The sequence below is a fragment of the Sminthopsis crassicaudata genome, chromosome 2, assembly GCF_048593235.1.
Source record: "Sminthopsis crassicaudata isolate SCR6 chromosome 2, ASM4859323v1, whole genome shotgun sequence".
NCBI classification, from domain to species: Eukaryota; Metazoa; Chordata; class Mammalia; order Dasyuromorphia; family Dasyuridae; genus Sminthopsis; species Sminthopsis crassicaudata.
This window is the reverse complement of record NC_133618.1, coordinates 22,716,269-22,740,101: the sequence shown is the minus strand read 5'-3', so window position 1 is coordinate 22,740,101 and position 23,833 is coordinate 22,716,269. Positions and strand designations below refer to the sequence as shown.

The window sequence follows — 23,833 nt, the reverse complement described above, 5'->3', positions numbered from 1 at the left end:
GGCTTACTCTACTCTGCAGGGTGCTGAGTTATCAACATCCCTGATTCTTCTGTTGTTAAGTGAATTGTTTTTTTCTCTCTCAAGATGTAAAGATGAAAAGTGTTTCTAATCTCGTCATTGCATCTGTCAGCAGAATTTACCAACTAGCTGTAATTGTTCCTGGGAACATCAGAAACAGTGAGAAATGATCAGAGATGATTGTCTGGATCCACAATGGAAACACAATCTCTCTTTTGAACCATATTTCCCCACCCTATTACCTTGTACTTTTATTTAATAAAGTAAAACAACAAAACCCCCCTTTTCCTCTTTTTTTCTTTTAATATCCCCATTTCAGGAAAATACAGATTTGTAGACTTTTGAAGGGATATTAACATTATTGATTGAAAAGAGTATTAAAAATGTTTCCAGTCTTGGGAAATTTCCATGGTATTGATGGACAAGATCACCTTTGATACCTGCATGATGATTTATACGTTGTACAAATTCAAAGACCTTTAAGATCATATAAGATCCTTTTTATATAAAGGGAAAGATTCTGGAAAGTGGTACTCCCAAGGTCAAGGAGTAACAGAACCTATATCCCACCTCAATATTTCCTTCTACATCATGTTGTCATGGATAAAATACGGTCCTTAGAGTAAGGAAGTCTGTGTATAATACTGGGAAAGGAACCTAACATCTCTCTTTCCCAGTTTCTTCATATTCAATATGATAGAGTTGAATTTGGTTCCCTCTTAGGTGGCTTCTATCTCTAAATCTATAATCACAACCTATATATCATTGCATGTATTATGCTTCCCTCCAAGAATAGCATGGACTTATTGATAAAGCCATAGCTCTTTCTTGGTCAAAAATATAGATACAGGAAAGTCAGAGAGGGTCCACACTACCATCAAAGTTCCTTGTCATTTCATTTGATGCAGAATTTTCATCCCTTTATTATTCAAATAATCCATCACTGTCAGGTATAGCCACAGGAGCAAGATTATCATGTACCTTGGAACCAAAGAGTGATGTCAGCATGATCCTAGACAAGTGACAAACCAGACTACTATCAGGGTGAAAGATTCACTTCCTTCTTTCAGGAACGACAGCGATGGTAGGGAATATACTTCCTTTCCACACAGTTTCTGTATTTTTCATAATTATTCATCAGAATTTTCCCCTATGGTACCCTACAGCCCTAGGGACTTCCCCCAATCACCCCTTCATTCTTGGCCACCTGCAGCAAAGCCCTGATGGCAACATTTCAGTTGTGACAGTGCTTATTAGCAACAAAATCTGATTCATTGTCATGGGGTAGAAAACAAGTAATGGAGAAGCAATTCTGCATTTGGTATAAGCTGGGACTGAGAATAATACACTGGTTCTGCTGCAGATTTCTCCCTCCAAAGAGAGAAGCAGCCATATGCGCCAACAGGGACTCTGAACGCCCACTGGCTTTCAGTATTCATGACCATTGTGCAGTGGTGCTCTAAGTACTGATCTTATTTCTCTTTCCTCCTGACCCCCTTCCTAGAACAAGCCCTCACTGCCAAGTGTTCCCCTAATAAGAGAACCCTGCATGAGTTTTGCTCAGATTTTTCAAAAACAAATATCTCATTATATTCTCACAATAACTCTGGGAGTTAAGTGCTATTATTATCCCCATTTGCAGCTCGTTGGAATGCTGGATAGATTGCTGCACCTGCAATCAGGAAACTCTGAGTTCAAATCTGGACTCAGATACTTAGCTATGTCATCCTGAACAAGCCATTTATTTTTTTATTTATATATATTGTTTTGCCCTAGCTTCCTTAACTATAACTATAAAACAAGGATAATAACAGCACTTACCTTGAGAGGTTGTTATAAAAATAAATAAAATAAAACTAAAAAAAATAAAAAAAATCAACAAAAGTCTATATATTTCTTAGAACAATGCCTAGAATATAGTAGCTGTTACATAAATATGTATATCTTCCCTTTTCTTTTTATAATTGATGAAATCAAAGCAGAAGTTTAAATAATTTATCCAGCACCACACAGATTGTAAGCCTTTAAGGCCAGATATAATAATAATAACAATAGTTAAATTTTATATATAACTTGCTAGGTGCCAGGAACTATGCCAAGTAATTTACATTTATTATCTCATTTGGTTCTCACAACAATCCTTGGAGGTATTTGCTACGTTTTCTCCCATTTTGCAGATGAGGAAACTGAGGCAAACAGAGATTGAATGATACAATAAGTACATATCTATTCTTCCAGGCCCAGAAATTTATCTGTTACACTTCACCAGCTGCCTCTAAAAGCCCTCCTTGTTCCTAGCTATTGAAATTCTTCCTTTTCTTTTAAACTTAAACTTATTTTTTTCCTCTATGAATCCTCTCATTACCCAAGCAGATATGATACATTACACATTAATCATTGCTAGCATTTACATAGCATTTTGCAGACAATAAGGTCGTTAATATATGCTATTTCATTAAAGTCCCATGTCAACCTTACCAGACTCAGTGCCACAGGTATTATTGCCCCCATTTTTCAGATGATGCCCCAGAGTCTCAGAGAGGGATAGCAAGTATTAAGAGTTAGGAATCAAGTTTGAGATTCCTTGACTTTTCCCTGCTAACATCAGGTTTTGTTTCTTCTCATAGAACATGTAAGTGCTCCTTTCTTACATCCTCTTTCTCTAGATAGAAACCATTTTACTTGTAAAAGAGCAAGAAGTGGGAAGGGATTTTAGGGGATCTCTATACTCAAAATTGAGAATTATAGAATTAAGAGCAGGAAGCAATATTAAGAGTCATCCTGTTTAGCCATCCCCTTCTTTTTTTACAAATAGGGTAATGGATGTTCCCAGATATTAAGAACTTTCTCCAAGCCCACACAATTAGGAAATGATGTAGTAGATTTAAGAAACCATGTCTTCCCTTTCTAGTGTAACCCATTGCTTCCCTCTCCTAAGAAACTGGTTTGGACCTGACTCTAAAAGCATATCCCTAAGAGTTCAGTCTCCCTGAACCTTTTTCTTCCTCAGGAAAAAAGGATAATATTATCCCGCAGGGTGATTGTGAGGAATGAGTTTTGTACGTTCCAAAGCTCCATAAATATTTGAGAAGTTACTCCTATTTTGCATTATAGCTAAGTATGTATTTATCATAAAACTTTTTCAATGTGTTACCTCCAGCTGGCAGAAAGGATGTTTCATCTGATCATTGCATCTTGTTAATAAGTAGGACTGGGCTCTATATTTGTTGTTATTCAGTTGTTTCAGTCAGGTCCAACTCTTCATAACTTCTGTTTTTCTGACTCCAAGTCCAGAAGTCTATCTATTATGCCATCTAGCTGCTGGTGCTCTATATAAAAGGTGATTAAAATGTGTATAGGGTTTACTTGAATATCATCTGGAACTGACTCTTCTGTTATGAAAGTATTGAAGTCACTTTCATGTAGCTACAAAAGCTCTTTACAGAAGAGCCTCATAGTTAAATGACTTAATGGTGTTTTGAAAATCTTGAGGGATTATGCAATTTTACTATTATGTTGAAATTTATTAAACTGAATGAATAATTTAGAGAATAACCAGTCATCGTTGTGTGGAATAATAGAAATCACAGTGGTTTTGAATCCTAGAATCTGGATTCATAATTCTAACTCTCAATATTTCCCTGAGTATTCTAATTCCTCTCCCTAGGTAAAATAAGTAGTTAGAATTGGATTTCCTTTGAGGTTTACTCCAACTCTAAATCTGGTAATTTTATAATTTGCTTAACTGAAGAATTTTTAAGTCTTCCAAAAAATTATTACTTTAAATCTCAGATAGCAATGTAAAGGAGATAATATCAAAACAGGTAATGGATCTATCCTAGATTACATCTATATATTTTTTTCACATATATATATATGTATATATATTATATATATATATATTAAAAAACAACTATTTTTCTCAATAAAATTGATTTTAATGGTAGCTTCCTGAACAATATGATCTATCTATTTAGACCATTAAGCTGCCAGAAGAGGCAAAGTTTAGGAATGATGATCTTTCATTTAAATGACTGGTATTGGATGTTCCAGTAATTGAATCTTTGCTTCCATTACTTGAAAAATGGAGATCTTAATACAGAAAGCTAAGGACCAAGATGATTATTTGGAGTAATTATCCTATGTATAAATTTGAATATGGAAAGGAGCTTAGAGGTCATTTCACCCAATGCTATTGTTTGACTAGAAAGGATACCATTTTGTTCAACCAGTTTCCTCTTAATAAGTCCATAGTGGAGATTAATTGAGCTTTTGTAGCCCTAATATTGTTCTTTGTTTTTTTTTTTTTTTTCAATTGTGTGTGATGCTTCATTACCCACTTGGGGTTTTCTTGGCAAGGACACTGGAATACTTTTCTATTTCTTTCTGCAGCTCATTTTACCTGTGAAAAAAGGAGGCAAAAAGTATTGTCACTTGCCCAGGGTCATGTTACTAATAAATGGTTGAAGTCAGATTTAAACTAAGGAAGATGAATCCAAGCTCATCACTCTATCCACTGAACTACTTCTCTGTCTCTCTATCCCTCATGGCAAATTAACTAACCTTATCATTATCACCTATATTCTCTTGCTATTTCATTCCTTCCTCCCTCCTTTAATTTGGAATAAAAAAATCTTAGAAATGGAAAAGACTTCAGAGAAACTCCAGCTCAATTATTCCAAATATATGTATTCCATCTATATCATCCTTAATAAATAGACATCTGAAATACAATAAGATCCCACTTTTTCCTCTAAACATCTATTCTTTTCTCCCACTCCAATAACAAAATAAAGTCTCAAAATCTCCTTTCACTCTAAGATATAATGACTAAATATATATATTTAGTGATTTGTGTCTTAGCTGGGATTGGTGGATTCTCAGGAAATGAGTTTGAATCCTATCTATACCACTTGGTACTTATGTGACCTTAGGCAAAGCACTTTATCTTTCAACCTCAGTTTCTTCATCTGTAAAATGAGAAGGTTGAAACATATGACATGTATGATCCTTTCTAGTTTTGTTTTTTTTTTTTAATCTATGACCCTACAGCCAGCATAGTGCTATGGATAGAGTGTTATCTCTAAAGCAGTAGTATTTATTCCTCTTCAGCAGATATATTGGTTATTTAATTTGGTGCAAGACATTTAAACTCTCAGTTATGTAAATGACATTCTAAGATTATAAATAGCAAAGAAGCATCTGACCTCCATTAGGAGAGGGAATTTCCATATTTGAGAATCCCTTAGATTAATTAATCTCAACTCTATTTTCCATCTCTATGATCTATCTTTAAAGAATTTAGTCCCCAAAGTGAAATTCCAAAGACCAACTAATATATATATATATATATATATATATATATATATATATATATATATATATATATTTTTTTTTTTTTTTTTTTTAATGGAGGCAAAGGGTATTAAAAAATGTTAGACCATTTCATCCTGAAGGACCCTTTTAATATTATTTGCCCCAAAAGGTCAACAGCCCCAATACAATCTAAGACTTATCTTTTCTTTGAACTTGGACTTTCTAAACAGCCAGATTGGAATGTACCTTATTATCTGAAATACAGATTGGTCCAGTAGAGATAATGTTGGACTTGCAATCAGAAAGAACTAGGATAGAATGCTACATCTGAAAATTCACTAGCCATGCAACTATGGGCTAGTATCTTCTACATTTGAGAAAGTGGGCATAAGGCTTATTGTGAGACCCAAATGAGATAATGTATAGCAAACACCACATACATTTAAGTTATGATTATGATCATAAGCACAGATTCAGGAAATTTAGGCTGCATAATTATTCTTCTCTAAGGAATGAGTGATGAGACAAACTGTAGTTGGAATAAAATGAGCTCCAAGATTCTTTCCATGATCTCATGGTACTTAACCAGGATGGAGAAGATGTAAGAAAAGATTGAAGGAACACAGGAGATAATTAGTCTACATAAAATAAGACTAAATGGAGAAATGATGGCTGTCCAAATATTTTGTGACATTAGGTGTGGAGCAGGAAAGGAGCTTAGAAACTATCTAGTTCTCAGGATAGTTAGACGGCATAATGGATAGAGCACCAACCCTGAAGTCAGGAGCAGTCTTTGACACTTGACACTTACTATGAGACCCTGAGAAAGTCACTTGCCTGCCTCCTACCCCACAAAAATCTTACTTTAGAAATGATGTAGAAATTAAGTAGACACAATATGACATAGGTATTAAGCACCCAAAGTGGGGTTCGAATCCAGGTTTTCTAATTCCAGAGCCTTTTCTCTTTCTCTTTCCATTATAGAAGGGATATCACATGAAACAGGTTTTAGGTATGTTCTGCCTATTTACATAGGGCAAAACTAGAAAAGATGAGAAGAAATTACAGAGATATTCATTGCACAGTTTCCAAATGAATAATTAAATGCATCATCTAAAAGTGGAATGGATTGTCCCAGAGCCTCAAAAATGCTGGTTTCCATATCTCTAGAAATATAGAGGCAAAGGTTGAGTGACAGCTTGTTAAATATGTTGTGAATTTTTTTTTTTGGTCCAGTTTGACTTAAAGTTTGGTATCTTCTAAATTCTCCTTTAAATCTGATAATGGGTTTTTATGTTCTTTAGTTTTGACCATCACCTAGGTATTGCTATTTCCATTTCCTCTTTTATCTCGGTTTGGATATCTAGATAGATATATATAGATAGATAGATAGATATAGAGATAGACATATCTATATCTATCTATATAAACTTTAAAAAAGTGTTTACAAGTTTAACTTATAGATGATGTCAGAAAGGCCTGGAGAAACTTCCATGAACTGGTGCTAAGAGAAGTGAGTAGAATCAAGAGAATAAGTATTTAGCAAAAATAAGATTATGTGATGATCAACTGTGATGGACTTGGCTCTTTTCAACAATGAGCTGATTCAGGCCAATTTTAATAAACTTATGATGGAGAGAGCCATCTGCATCCAGAAAGAGGAATGTCAGAACTGAAAGTGAATCACGATGTAGTGTTTTCACCTTGTTGTTGTTATTTGCTTACTTTTGTTTCTTTCTCATTTTTTTTCATTTTTGATTTTTCTTATGCAGCATGATAAATGTGGAAATATGTATAGAAAATTGCACATATTTTAACATACAATGGAATGTTTGTTGTTTAGCAAAAGGAGTGGAAGAAGGGAGGAAGAAAAATTTAAAAACCAAGACTTTGAAAGGATGGATGTTGAAAACTATCTTTGCATGTATTTTAAAAATAAAAAGCTGTTATTAAAAAGTCTAGTTTACAAAAAGCGGTAATCGATTTTTTAAAGGAAGAGAACCTGGGGCAATTTAATTATGAAATGATTCTATTCAGAAAGTGCTTGCTTCTGCAGGCAGGCCAGTGTTCAGAAAGAGAGACAAAAGGTCCCTTCCCTGGGAAAGTATTGAATTAATAAAACTCTGTGGTGTGAGTACCTATAAGGCATCTTTAATAAACCAATCTCACTCTCTTCCTCTCTGTCTGCAGACTCCCGAAGAATTAGAAGATGATTCAGACTTTGAACAGGAAGACTATGATGTGCGTAGCCGGACCAGTGTCCAGACTGAGGATGACCAGCTCATTGCTGGACAGAGTGCACGGGTAAGTAAAAAACTAAGACTTTGGCCCATCCTTAAAGGACTTTTATGAAAAATGCTGCATTTTCAACACCACCTTTCTGATTTCATAAGGTTTTCTGTGATTGTAAGATAAGGGTCAGGGTCCAAATCCCTCCATAATGTTTGTGATTCCTTCAATTTTTCTTTACTTTTTTTTTTCCCTCCAATTATCTTTAGGAACACTTTCAGATACAGAAAATTAATGAAAATAAAATGGAATTGTCTAGTAATACAGCATACTCTTATATGTCTTAAATTTTAATGGGCTAAATCGTGTCACTCTCTAGTTATTCTAAGTAATCCAGGAGCAGATGCAGAATTAGCACTCTTTCCCATCCCTATTATTCTTTGGTGCGTCCATTGCAAATGACTGAATTTTATATTTAGTAAGGCTCTCTGATGATATTTGTATCGAAACAGATAATGGTCAAGTGATGAATGTTTGTATGATTTACTCTTAAAGGCAATTAGTGTCTGCAATGGGGTCTTAAAAATTGATTGCTGATTATTGGATTATAGTGATAAATAGGGCACTGGAAAGTTGGAAATTATTGGATGGTAGGGGAAGAGATGCTGTTTGTAATGGCAATGACTTTAAAGTCAAAGTAGATTTAAATTATTTCTCTGATGTTTAATATCGGGGTGATCCTGGGCTGGAACACATCCCTGGACTTCACTTTCATCATGTAAAGAAAGGGGTTAGGTTACATAGTCTCTGAAACCTTTCTAGTTTGACATTTATCGTTTTATGAACTTAAAGCCTTGAAAGTATATAAACAAAGCAGAATGGATTGCAATTTAATGAGTTGGGACAACTCAGAGAAGCTGAAAAAGACCTGTTAAGCCCAGAAAAGATAGAAAATTCTAGGGGCAGAGTCAAGAGATGAAACCAAGTTGAGGTTTGGTGATTAGGAGGGAAAGAGTTTTAAAAGATTTGAAATGAGGATGCTTTGGAGACCAAGAATTAAAGGACTTGCTCCATCAGCAGTTAAAGATTTTTTTTCCTTACATTTTATGTAGTTTTGAGTTACAAATTCTTTTTCTCACTCCCTCCTCCTTACCCCTTCTGGAGATAATAAGCAATCAGATATAGGTTATACAATTGCAATTATATAAAACATTTTCATATTAGTCATCTTACAAAATGTACAATTTTTTATGGTAGTAAAGAAAAACAAGTGAAAGAAAGAAAGTGAAAAATTAACATGATTAAAGCTGTTTCTGTACAATAGCAATTCTTTCTCTGGAGGTGGATAGTATGCTTCATCAATTAGTCCTTTGGGATTTTCTTGGGTCCTTGCCTTCTTGGGTCATTATTGAGAACAGCACTTCAACAAACAACATTGCTGTTACTGTATATGAAAACTGCCTGTTCAATTTTTTTTTGACCATTTGTTAATTGGGGAATGACTTAAAAATGCATGCTGTATTTTGTCAAAGACTTTTTCAGCATCTATAGAGATAATCATATTATTTCTGTTCACTTTGTAACTGATATGGTCAATTATACTTGTAGTTTTCCTAATATTGAACAAGCACTGCATTCCTTTTTTCTTCACTATTTAGCATTTTATTTTCCCCTAGTCACAAGTAAAACAATTTTTTAACATTTTTGATTAAAACTTTGAGTTTCTGTTTATCTCCCTTCTTTCCTTTCTATTCACTGACATGGAGAAGGCACAAGTGAAGTCATACAGACATTTTTATAAAAGCAATATTTTGAAAGAACACATAGACCCTCCAAAGGAAAAACCTCTCAAAAAATAAAGTTTAAAAAAAGTGTCTTTGAATCTGTATTCAGCCACAATCAGTTCTTTCTCAGCATAGATAACTTGCCTCTTTTATGGAAGATAATTTAGACTATTTTACCTTCTCTTTTCTCTTTTGCTCAATAGAGACTTTTGAAATCCCTTAATATTATTTTTTAGATATTATGCCTTCATATTCAATTCAAAGCTTTGCCTTGCTGTGTATATTTGAAACAAGGATACTTACACCAGGGTGCTTATAGTTAAGTACTTACTCAGTGTGATTGTTGAGATAATGGTTCTCTAGTTTACATATACTTAGTGTGGTGCAATGATGCAATCATTTTAGTTGGCATATACTTAGTGTGATAAGATGATGTAATGATTCTACAGTTGGCACATGCTCAGTGTGCTGTAGTGATGTAATTGTACTAAGGTATTTAAGGGCTGAGAGGACTTGAAATAAATGGACTCCATCTTTTACCATCCTTGTGGTGGCTCTCCTACCTTCATCACTTCTTCATCTAAGACCAAGGCTTGTCCAGAGATCCTCCCGAGGGCTAGTCTGAACACTATATGTGTCTGTGTCTGTGTGTGTATTATATTATATATACATATATGTATATATAATATAATATAAAATAATATAATATAAAATAATATAAAATAATATAATATAATATAATATAATATAATATAATATAATATAATATAATATAATATAATATAATATAATATAATATAATATAATATAATATAATATAATATAATATAATATAATATAATATTACCTTATTAGCCACTTATGATTTCTCTTTCCTGATTACCTTTTTATATTTCTCTTGAATCTTGTATTTGAAAGTCAGATTTTCTACTCAGCTCTGATCTTTTCATCAAGAATGCTTGAAAGTCCTCTATCTCATTGAACATCCATTTTTCCCACTAAAGGATTATACTTAACTATGTCATTCTTGAATTCTTGATTGCAATCCTAGCTCCATTGTTCCTAGAATATCTTATTCTAAGCCCTTAGATACTTTAACATAAATACTACTGATTTTTTTTAAATTTTTATTGTGGTTCCAAAATATTTGAGGTTTTTTTTTTCCTTTCTGGCTATTTGCAATATTTTCTCCTTGACCTGGATGCTATGGAATTTGTCTAAATATTCTTGATTATTTTCATTTTGCAATCTCTTTTAGGAGGTGATAAATGGATTCTTTTAATTCCTATTTTATACTCTGATTCTATAATATCAGAAAAGTTTTCCTTGATAATTTCTTGAAAAAATATATGTAGGTTTTTTTTTTTGATCATGTGTTCAGGTAGTACTATAATTTTATGTTTTCTTTCTTGGGTCTATTTTCCAGGTCAGTTATTTTTCAATGTGATATTTCTCATTGTCTTCAATTTTTTTTTCTTCTTTTGGTTTTGTTTGATTGCTTCGTGATTTCTCACAAAATTATTAGTTTCCATTTGATCAATTCTAATTTTTAAGGGATTATATTTTTCAGTGAGCTCTTGTACCTCCTTTCCCCGTTTGAACAAATTTGCTTTTTGAGGTATTCTCCTTATCAGGGACTCTCTTTTACTCCAAATCCTCTACATCTCATTTTATTTTAAAAATCTCTTTGGAGTTCTTCCAAGGCCTGAGACCAAATTCAGATTTTTCTTGAACGTTTTGGCTGGAGAAGCTTTTACTTCATTATCTTCTTCTGATCATTTGTTTTGATCTTTTTTATCACTGTAATAATGGTCAGAATCTTTTTCTGTTGTTTGCTCTTCCTTCCAGCCTATTATTTGACTTTTAACTCTTTGTTAAAGTAGAGCTCTGTTTCCCAGGTAGAGGGTGCAATGCCATAGTATCAGGGATTTTATGCAGTTGTTTCCAGAGGTACTTCTAAGAATGTTTAAGTTTTCAGTTCTTTCAAAGGGGCCTCATCCAATGAGAGATGGTTATTACTATATTGGTCTGTGTTCTGCTCTGGACTGACGACAAGCACTATTTTTGCCCTGGTATTGTGAGGAAGGTCCCCACTTCACTTTACATGCAAGCTCTAAAGAGCTAGTGATTTTTCTTGCCTTCTGACTGTCACCTTAAACGAGGACCCCTAACTGTGTATGGACAAAGCAAGACAGTGCTATCTCAGCACTAGCAATAAGACTCTTGTGATATCCTTCTGACCAACTATTCAACTCTTTTTTTTTTTTAATTAGAGTTTTTATTTACCAGATATATGCATAGGTAATTTTACAGCATTGACAATTGCCAAACCTTTTGTCCCAATTTTCCCCTCCCCCCCAACCAGATGGCAGGTGGACCAGTACATGTTAAATATGTTAAAGTATAAATTAAGAACAATATATGTATACATGTTCAAGCAGTTGTTTTGCTATACAAAAATAATTGGACTTTGAAATAGTGTACAATTAGCCTGTGAAGGAAATCCAAAATGCAGGCAGACAAAAATAGAGGGATTGGGAATTCTATGTAGTGGTTCATAGTCATCTCCCAGAGTTCTTTCGCTGGGTGTAGCTGGTTCAGTTCATTACTGCTCTGTTGGAACTGATTTGGTTCATCTCGTTGTTGGAGAGGGCCATGTCCATCAGAATTGATCATCATATAGTATTGTTGTTGAAATATACAACGATCTCCTGGTCCTGCTCATTTTACTCAGCATCAGTTCATTTAAGTCTCTCCAGGACTTTCTGAAATTCTGAAACCCTAATCAATAAAAAAACTTCTGTTTGACTTTAAAGCCATTTAATTATATCTATTTCTACCCTATTCTATATCCCTTATACAATGCTTTCACTTTTGTACTCTATGATCCAGTTACACTGGACTCAACTTTCTTACTCTACCTATCCTTTTTCAATGGATTTCCATTATGTTGTCCATCTCTTTATATGGAATGCTGTTCCACTTCAACTCTCCCTCCATATGCCAGGTTATCCTGATTTCAACTCTCCCTCTATGAGATGCCTGAGCTCACTGAGGGCAGAGATTGGTTTTCCCTTCTATTATTCCATAACAATTAACTGTCTTAATAAATACTTGTTGAGTTGACTTGACTCTAGTCGACTATAGTATATCACTCTCACACTGTCAATATGTCACTATAAATCTATTGCCTTCAAACTGTTCTATACTTGCTGAAAACTACATGACTTTACTATCACTTTCCACCTTTTCATTTCTATTTGGATCATTTCTATTTTTCTCAAGCCCAAGCCATCTTCATAATTCTTGGCTCTCTTTGCATGTGCTGTGGATTCTTGGATTCTGAACAAGCTCCTTTATACCCCTATCCACTCTATTCAGCCTCATATAGACTGTAAGACTCTACAATCTTTCTTTGAGTCTTTGTAATATACAGAATCAGAGTAAGTGATTTTTTTTTCATGCCCAATAACCTTTATCCCTTTTCTTTAAAATCTAAACGATATGTGGATTCTATGATATCTCTATCCTGGTCCAATTCTCTACAGACTTTCAGGTCATTCTTCATTCTCATTCTTTTGAGAGTTAATGGTACCCTGAAAGCGCTTAACTTTTAGAGCCAGGAAATCTAGTCTCAAGCATTACCTCTGTTATATTAATATATATTAATGTGACCATAGTAAAAACAATCTTTCATTTGCTATAATGTCCAGACTAGCTCCCTGGAGGGCCTCAGGATTAGTCAGAGTCAAGATTAATCAAAGTTCTTTGTTTTTAGGGGGAGAAGTGAAGGAGGCAGGCAAGCTGCCATGCAGCTTGTCAAAGATGTATCCTTGATTCTGGAGTCCAGAGTCTCTACCCTCTCTCCTTCTCATCCTTCCATCAAGTGACTCTGACTTCTCTCCCCCAGCCCTCCAGTCCTGGCCTAAGATTATCTCATTATGGAACATTCAGCAAGCACCAATGGTGAGGATTTCCCTCACATCAGCCATCTTATCTAAATATGTATATAGAGCCATTATCTCACATCAAATAGATAATTAGCCTTAAGTGTTCTGCTGTCTGATTCAAGCATACCTTTTCAGAGTTTCAGCCCTCTACAATTTGCAAAAAGAGAACATTGAATTTTGTAGCGTCTAAGATCCCTTCCAATCCTAAAGATGTGCATGCATTATCCTATGATTAACTTACTGACCCATTGTCTTCCACTTTGTTCAAATCAAATGACATAGCATTTAGATTTAGTAAAATAATATGTTCAAAGTGCTGAACAAACTTTATAGCACTATATAAATGCTAGTTATTATTCACCCCTCCTCATTATACTTGCTGCCTCTAGACATGGGTTTATAGTTTACCTTCAGATCTCATCCAGAAATTCACCTTACCATTCTCATCTTCTACTTGCTAGTATAAACATTCTGAATTAAAATTTTAGTGGACACATACTCAAATGACAAATAAAACCAGAGAGGACCTTCAAATATTGTATGTTGTGGAGTAGCTAGGTGGCACAGTAGATAGAGCACCAGCCCTGAAGTCAGGAGCATCCGAGTTCAAATTTGGCCTTAGACACTTAATACTTCCTGGCTGTATGATCCTGGGCAAGTAACGTAAGCCCAATTTCCAAAAGAAAGAAAGAAAGGAAGAAAGAAAGGAAGAAAGAAAGGAAGAAAGAAAGGAAGGAAGAAAGAAAGAAAGAAAGAAAGAAAGAAAGAAAGAAAGAAAGAAAGAAAGAAAGAAAGAAAGAAAGAAAGAAAGAAAGAAAGAAAGAAAGAAAGAAAGAAAGGAAGGAAGGAAGGAAGGAAGGAAGGAAGGAAGGAAGGAAGGAAGGAAGGAAGGAAGGAAGGAAGGGAGGGAGGGAGGGAGGGAGGGAGGGAGGGAGGGAGGGAGGGAGGGAGGGAGGGAGGGAGGGAGGGAGGGAGGGAGGGAAAGAAAGGAAGGAAGTCAGGAAGGAAGTCAGGAAGTAAAAAGAAAAGCAAAGAAATTGGCTGTCAGCTAGATAGTAACACAGATTAAGAGCTGGAAAACACTAGAGAAGTCATCTTTTCCATACCCCTCATTCTACATATGAGCAAATCCATCCCTAGAGAAGTCATTTATTTAGTCATGCATATAATAATGATAGCTCACAATTGCAGAACGTTTTAAAGATTACAAAACATTTTTCTCATATCTCAGTTCTCACTGCAATATTATAGATTAGTTATTGTTAGCTATATTATTTGAATTTTACAGATTAGGAAACTGAGACTAGTGAGGTGAAGGACACTATCCTGGCTCACAAATTTATAGGAGCAGAAGAAATGGGATTTGAACACAGGTCCTCTGACTCCAAATCCAAGTAGGATTCTTTCCATAATATCTTTTTGTTTCTTTATAACAGAAACTTAAAAACTAGAAAGCTGATTAAAATAAGGGCTTTCTTGAGGCTACAACTGAAAAACAGGAAAATAATCAATCTATAAAGTCAGTCTAGTGGAAACCTTCATTTATACCAATTGCTTCCTGTCTTTACAAAGATACAATTTGGTTAAATCATGCTGAAGACCAAATAATTTCCCAAAATGGAAAATAAGGAGGTGGGGCTCGCCAAACGAATTGTGCAAGATCAAACATAATACTGAACAAACTGGTGGTTGGATTTACTGCTTTGAGCTCTAGTTTGGATGCATTGACCGGTCAGTTTTGGTAGACCATGACTTAGTTCCATATCCTTGATTCTTCAAGGAGAATCAGTATTTTTTCCTCAAATATTTTGGGATCATCATAAGGCTATTAGCATTACATAGAAGAAATAGTAGTGGATTTATAGTTCTGTAGAATGGAGAGATAAAGTGAAGAACTTACAGGAATGTTTAAATTCTTTTTCTGTATTTTTAAAAAATTATTTCTATGTCTCTGTGACCTGCTTAAGGTGTGTGCAAGCCAATATTTACTTAAAACTTTAGATATATTTACTTAACCAGAAATGATGACATTTATCCTTGTTTAATGTTATCAATATTTAGGTTATTAAATGCCGTCAGCTCAGTAATCTGAAGTTTGAAGATCTGACTCAAGATTCCCTTTAGAATCAGGGAAGCCAAGTATTCGGTTCTAATCTGCCTTTGGCACCAATGTTTAAAATTCAATTAGGACAGAGCATACCTATTTCTGAATACTCTCCAACTATTGAACAGAAACCTTCCATTCTAATCTCTCCAAATAGCAACAACCAATTAGATATCTCCCCCTCCCCTTCTCAATGCTCTCTTAATTGTGATGTAATCTCTTGTATAAAAGCTATGTATCTTTATTACTTCTTTAGCCCCTCCTACCATGAGTTTTCTCTTTCTTATTTCACGATGGGACGGGACGGCTCATCCTCTGGAGGTTTTCAATAAACAACTTTTCTGCCTCCTACTGAGTGATCTCTGAGTACTCATTTTGGGTAAGGGTCTTCTACATCCCTCAACAAAATTGGATTAAATTATGTTTTGTAGTTCAAAATTCTATGATGTTCTGAAAGAGTTTTGATTAACTCCACTGCCAAAGCAAACAAATAATGTCCTAAATTGATTGTATGAAGTCCATATTACTCACATCACATAGCAGTTCAATTCAATTCAGCCCAATGCAATGTAATGCAATTAAAATTAACTATAAGTCACACACTATTCCTGGCACTGAGAACATGACCAAAATAGAAATCAAAATAGCATCAAAAATCAAAGTAAAACTTAGTTCTTGCCTTCAAAAAGTTTATAGTTTCTTATTGATTGCCATGTTTGGCAACCCTGTTATCTACTAAACAGAGACTGATTTTTTTTTTTATTACTTAGATGTTTTTACCTAAATATAATGTCAGCAAAAGTGATAGAGGGAGTAGAATTCCAAATTTGCTGAGTTGCTTTGAATAGCTTTGAGGTCCTTCATGTGGTCTGTATAATTAACTTGGAACAGAAGGCATTTGTTATTGAATCAGCCTAATTTTAGCAATGCAATTATATCATGTCAAGCCAGAGATGGGGGATTGATACTGTTAAGTTGGACATAAGATGATGCCTTTAATTGCTTATAGGGGCATGAGCTTGAAGATGGACTCTGTGATCATGGAGTTAGGTTGACTTGGAAAAAACTGTAAAGTTGGTAAAATGTGCCTGTGTCAATGACTTTTGTATTGACTGCCTCTCAACTTTTATTTATTTATTTATTTATTTATTTACTCATTAATTCTTTTATTTATTTATTCATTTATTTATTTATTTGTTTGTTTGTTTGTTTATTTTTTTTCTTTTTCTTCCAAAGCATCACTTCTGCTTCCCCTTTCTACCTGACCTAGCTTTTAGGTGCTAATTGATAATCTCAATAAGTTGTCTTTTCCAGGGTCCAAACACATCAAAAACAAAAAGTACATTCAATTAGGAAATGCTTTAAAATCATACTTGAGGCAGGGGCCCAAGTTATAGGATAAGAAGTTTAGAGATGGAAGAGAGCTTATTGGTTATTTATCCCAACTTGTTAGTCTGTTTTCTCCTCTGTAAAATGAGCTGGAGAAGAAAATGGAAAATCACTCCACTATCTTTGTCAAGAAAACTCCAAATGGGCATACAAAGAGTTGGTCAAGACTCAACAATAGCAACCCTGTCAGTCCAACCCTGACATTTTACAAAGAAGGAAACTAACATAGGTGAAGTGACTTGCCTAAGGTCACATGGATAGTAAAAGGCCCAATTCAGACCTAGATCTGACTCTGTTTTCTTTGGATCAGGCTGACTAGAAAAGTTCAGAAAATCAAATGAGTAATATAGAATAATAGAAATTTAAATTGGAGAGGGTCAGCTTTCTCCTGCTTCCCTTCAATTAAAAATACAAGACCACATAAGTAATTACTACATCTATTTCTAAATCCATTCCTATTCCTAGGATTTGAGAACATTTAGATCAGTGATAAGCACTGAATGTCAGGTGAATGAACTAGAGTAAAAGCCAATCACAATAGGTCTTAAATCTGCCCATGCTTTGGAGAAAATTTTGGAACTATTACTTCTTCTACTAGCTTGTTATTGAGCAGCAGAGCCTCTTCTAGAAGTCTTACATCTTATAAAGGATTACTCACACATTTTTTTTTTCTCTCTCTCCATTTTTCTCTCATTTTTCTTCCTTTTTCCCTCCTTCCTTTTTCTTTTGTTTCTTTTTTCTTTCTTCTCTCTTCTGTTTTTCTTTTTTGCTTCTTTTTTTTTACTTTCTTCCTACTTCCCTTGCCCCTTCCATTCATTACTCCCTCCCTCCATTACTTAGCTTTCATTACTTCTTTCCTCATTTCTTTTCTTTCTTCTTCCCTTCTTTTTTTCTTTCTTACTACCTTTTATACTTCCCTTCCCTTTTTCCTTTTTCCTTCCCTTTTTCCTTTTTTCCTTCCATTTTTTCCTTTTTCCTTCCTTTTTTCCTTTTCCTTTCCCTTTTTCCTTTTTCTTTCCCTTTTTCCTTTTTCCTTTTTTCTCTCTTCTCCTCTCTTCTCATCTCCTTTCCTTTCCTCCCTTCTATCTTTCTGAGTATATGGCCCTGTCTTGCCCAAGTTGTAATTACAAATATGGGACACTTCTTTTCTCCTTAGACAATACCTATGATTTCCTCAATCCCAGGGATCTATTACTTAATGTTTAACTTAGTGGAAGGTGATTGACTTACCCCTCTCAACTCAGAAGTGTTGAACTCAAGTGATACTCCAACCTCTCTGATTTCAAGTTCTCAGCAGAGCTCTACCTTCTACAAATAGCCTTCCTCAGTCCTCCTTAATAATATTAGTGGAGTAATGCTCCAATTGATCCTGCATTTATCCCATTGATACAGTTGTTTTTAAATATATTGCTCCCTATTAAACTGTAAACTCCTTGAGGGCAGGAGTGTTTTACTCCTCTTTTTTTTTTTTTTTTTTTTTTTTTTTCCTGGCTCTTAGCACAGTGACACATCCTTAGTAGTGCTTAATGCTATTCAACTGATTGACTGGCCTCAACATCCTCAGTAGCAATGATTTCAGGCTGGCCCCACCATGCCCCAATTTTCATGTCCTTTTTGGCAGTAGACAGTCTGACTATCAAACTCAGAATGATGATCTTCTGTGCTGATGACCTGGTTGCTGCCAGCATTCAATCAGGATTTATGTGTAGTGCCTCTGAACAAGACAGTTCTCTTATAAGCTTGTCTCTTATTCATTCTGCCGAGCTACTCTATTCCTGCAATGTTTGTTGACAGCTTCCCTTTACCCTTGTCACTGGTTTTGGGATGATTTTCTTGTTCATTGTGTCCCAAGGATGTTTGGATCCTTGGTTGAAACTAGCTGAAGTCTCTGTCTTCATAGGAGAGAGAGGGATTCAAGAGGAGTTCTGAAGCTATAAAACTACCTGATAGTAGCTCCAGATTGATTTAGGTATATTTGCATGTGACAGTGTGATCCTAAACTTTCACGTGAATTTAATATCATACAAATTTTGAGTTGTGTGCAGCCAATACAACATTTAATGACCAGCTCTCGAAAAAGTACACACTACACAATTTTACATTTAATTTGTATTATAAACATTTTTCTCCATCACTTTCTTAAGTCCAGAAAATCAACACAATAATAAATCAGGCTCTGATTTATACTATTTTTGGTTGCCAAAATTTAAATGCTAATAATTAAATTTTAACAGTTGACTCTTATGAGACAGTAAGAGCTGATTCCCCTTTTTCAACAGGCCTTTAATAATCCTTCTACTTCACCCTATGGAAGAAAAAGATGCCCCCTAATTCGCCTGACAAGTGGTCAAATTATATTTACTTACCGCCTTCAAAGAATACTCAAGCTTCAAAGGTAGCCCATCCCACTGTGAGATACTTCCAATTGTTAGAATTTTCCCCCCTTGGCATTAAACGTAAATTGGCATTTCTGAATGTCCTAGCTTTTGTATCTCTGCCCTCTTGAGCCAAATAGAACAAGCATAATCCTTCTTTCTCATAATAGCCTTTCCAATACTTAAAGAAAGAAGGCAGAGATTCTAGGGGCGATAGAACTCAACACGCTGTGAAGATCCTATTCACTGACAGAAAAAATTGGCCTTGAAAAAATAATGTGGGCTCTGCATGTGTGTGCGTGGTTGTTTTTTAGACTATGTTCCTATTATGTCTAAAGAGCTCATTGAAAAGTAAAATATTCAACTAACAAAATAATTCTCTTCCTTTTTGGAGGATGAGAAATTAGACATTTTTTTTGTTTCTTTACTGACATGAATAATATAATAAAATCGATAGTTTACAGTCTTTTCCACATATCTGATCTCATTTGAGCCAAATAACAACCTTATTTGGCCAGTGCTATGGGTATTATTATACTCATTTTGCAAATGAGAAAATTGGAGGTCATCAGAATTCATAATTTGCCCAAAATCATTCAACTGATAAATCTCAGATGTGAAATTTTAGCCTAGAGTTTCCCGAATTCAAGTTCAACATTTTGTGCCAATATGCTATGTTCCCTCCCATTTTATACTCATGTAGAAAAAAAAAAATGTCCTTCCCTGGACATAGTCAGCATACTTTGCCTATTCTGAAGGTCTTAGTACTTGTCTTTCATGCTTTTTACTTACTTTATCTATCTATCTGTCTATCTATCTATCTATGTATCTATGTATCTATGTATCTGTGTATCTATCTATCTATCTATCTATCTATGTATCTATCTATCTATCTATCTATCTATCTATCTATTCATTATTTAGCTATCCATTCATTCATTCATTTAGCTATTTCTTCATTAATTCATGTATCTATTTATTAAATCTTTTATTTATTCATATATGTATTTATGTAAGGAAGGCAGTAGTAGAATTTTATCTCTTCTCTTATTTTATTTTATATGGCTTATAGAGCTGAACATTATTCTTGACAAGAGATCATTGAAAACCAAATATTTTAACCAGCAGTTGGGCAATACAATCCTCCTTTGGATGTATGCTATTGATAACCAATCAGAATACACCCCAAATCCCAAAAAATATTTTGAATTGTTAGCATTTGGGAGAGGATTTTATTTTTCCTTGGCTCCTGAACCTGACCTCCCGGGTAGAATCAGATAAATTTTTTTTAAAGGAACTCCCAAAAAGAGCAATGAAAGATTACATTTGGAAGAAATGAAGAAGTATCATTTATAGTTCCCTCTTTGACTAAGAGGATTAGATGAGGGCTCTTTGCAATAAAACACATGTATTGTTATGAGGAAAAAATATTCTCTATTCTTCCCATCTGCCTTCCATGTGTACTATAGAATGTGAGAGCTAGAAGGGGCTCTGGAGATAACCCAGTTCAGAATTCTCATTTTAGAAATGTAGAAGTTAATTAAGGACAAGAGGAATAAATCGAGTGATTTATTCACTTAGCCAGGGAATTAAAAGAGCTGGACTAAGAACCCAGTACTCTGGGCTCCCACTTCTTTTCACTACACCACTCTCAAGACAAAGATAAAAGTTCTAGATATAAGGCATAAGGTAGGATGACAACTGATTTAAATACAGAGAGTATCCCTCCATCTAATGAATACCCCATTTTTTAAAAAAAAGCAAACAAATTTATCAGAGTTTGACATTGTCTATTCATACAAATGTGTAGTCAATCAATGAGCAATAAGTAGTGGATTCAAGCGTAGCAATTGACAGATATCATGTATTTTAAATACCAGACAAATAAGGAATCAGTAGCACTTGGTTCTGGATCTTATCTTCCTTGACAGAATTTTGAGAGTTTTAAGGGCCTACTCAAAAATCTTCTAATCTAAAGTGTAACTGAAAAGAAATCCCTAATATGTCATGTCTGATTAATGGTCCTCTAGTCTTTGCCTGAAGACTTACAATGAGGGAAAATACTATTCTACTCAGAAATAAATAGTTTTGTTATGAAAATATTGCTTTAAAAATTATATGCCTGAAATCAAGCTTAAATATTCATGTTCTTCTGCCCATTGCTGTTAGTTCTGCTCTCTGGAGTCAAAGAGAATGGGTCACATCCTTCTGTCTCATGACAGCTTGTAAAATATTTGAAGAGAGTTATCACTGTTGCAGCTACACCAGAACATCCTTTTTCTTGGCTAAATAAACTCAGCTTCTTTAACCAGTGATCATATGGTTAGGACATAAGATCCTTCAACCTGATAATTTCCTCATCCCAGATTATCTTTTTTTTTTGGTCAGTGTCCTTCCTAAATGTCAGCCTGGATCCTTGAACTGACCCTAGGAATCCAATTCCGTTCTTATTATAACAGAATACAGTGGGACTGTGACCTCCCTGTTCTTGGAAGTTTCTTCTTCTTTGTTCAGAGATATAATTGATTTCCACCTTCCTTTAATCTACCTTATTCACAATACTAAACATAAAAAAAAAAATTAGTATTTCGATATGGAAAGACTGTCTTCCTGGGAGCAGCAAAAAATACAAAACTTGTGTAAGTTGCTATTGCTGCTAAAAATCTGAGAAGCGCTAAATCCCCATTTGCCTGTGATCATTATTTGGATATTATGAATATTTGGAGGCACTTCCAGAATGCCCATAATATTGAGAAGAAATGCTGACCAGTTTTATTTTCTTCTGGTCATGGGAAAAAAAAAAAAAAAAAAAAAAAAAAAAAAAAAAAAAAAAAAAAAACTAACATTCTCATATTCTCTTAAGTCCAAGGAATAAACATTTTCTGTTTCACTTAGTTTGATTGTTGTCTGAATTATTATATATATCAAAAAATTTTAGACAGAATGACTTTAATGTGTTAACATTTCAAAATGCTGAGTTACAATGATAAACCCTAATTAAAACTCATGTCTTGCATTTTAATTTGATTAACTTGCAAAATTCCCCAGTTTGTGATCTACTGTTTATAGATAACCTTTTTTTTTTTTTTTTTCTAATTTCAGTTTTGGGAAAGGTCAATTATGAATCTTTAAAAGGCAAGAACATTTTAACTATATTCAGTGGAAAAAAACTCTTATTCAATAAAAGTGATATTAATAAAATAAAATGTAATAACATTTGTATCTAAGCCACAGATCATTAAGTACATTATATGGGGTGAGGACTCCTCGAATCCTCCAGATTTCCTGGTGCGAAACTCAATTTCTCAGGAATTTCATTCAGAATGATTTCTTGGAGCATTTTGGACAATGTCCGTAAATTCCCCTTGTGTTTTTTTGAATCCATCAGAGGAAAAATTAGTAGTGAATAAAAAGTGAGTCAAAAGACTTGTCAGCTTGGCTGTTCCTGACTTTATTCCTGAACTACGACCTAATGTTATCAAATTAGCAACCTTGTAAGTGCCTAATGAGTACTGTCTATAAGCCCACAAATATGGATTAAATGAAAAGATGATCCTTGTCCTGAAGGGGATGACTCATTGGTTGGGAGTTAAAACTTGCTTATTTGAAAATTATAAAATATGCAATTCAATTCAATAAACATTTAAGGACCTACTATACATTAGGTATTTGAGATACACATTTTGTAACTCACCCCCAAACCACCCTCCATGATGCTTTGGTGATATAAAAGGTCGAAGAAACAAACACAAAATAACTGCCTTCAAATAATACACATTCTGCCAGGAAAATAAAATATCTAAATTCATGAGTTTTTGCAAGATCATGAGATCTTGAGACAAAAGAGAGAGAACACTAACAAATATGGGACCAGGCAAAGCTTTCTGGAGGAGATGACATGCTTTTTGAGCTTTGAAGAGAGGGATTCTGTAGGAAAGCCTGTAATTAAATATTATATCAGATGATACAAATCATTGTCATAGATTAGGGAAGGGAATTATTGCAGTGAGTTTGCTAGTTGACCCTTCAATCATCCTAATGAAGACTTTGTGATTAAGAGTGGTACTCTGAATAATCTCAATGTAAACAGTTGTTGCAAATCCCATGAAGAAAAAGAAGCCTTAGTGAATATTTTAGGCTATGGAGTTAATGAGGTATCATGATATAATAATATAGTCTTATTTGTCTATGACTTGGATACTTCTTGCTTATGTGATTTGTGGGCCTCAGTTTCCTTAAGCATAACACAAGAAAGTTATACAACATGGCCTCTAGATCCTCTTCTAATTCTAAATCTATTATCTTATGATCTATAACCTGCCAACATTAAATAAAACATTACTTCCTTCTCACCTCATGATAGACAAAAGAATGAGCTAATGTTTGCACTTCAAATCCAATGCTTTCTACTCAACCATGTTGTATATCTGCCCTACCCAACTCTTCCTGTCAAAAACCGACTTTTACCCTTCCTGTTTACTTCAGTACTTGTACTTTGTAATTACTATTGGTATCATCATTTGTTATGTGTTGATGGCTAATTTCCTGTAGATCCTAGTTCTCCCAAATGGTTCTTTTGTTTTGTTTTGTTTTTGTTTTTTGTTTTTTGGTTTTTTTTCTGACCACTTTTCCCATCCCCATTTCACAGATGAGAGAACTGAGTCCCAC

The 23,833-nt window shown here is 34.4% G+C and overlaps 1 protein-coding gene across 1 annotated transcript in view; it reads left to right on the top strand.

Moving 5' to 3' along the window:
* CTNNA2 (catenin alpha 2) overlaps window positions 1-23,833 on the top strand; it is a 1,514,496-nt gene that overhangs the window by 1,415,794 nt on the left and 74,869 nt on the right. The window contains 1 exon segment of the mRNA XM_074285480.1: window positions 7,525-7,638. Coding sequence (XP_074141581.1) covers window positions 7,525-7,638 — 114 coding nt within the window.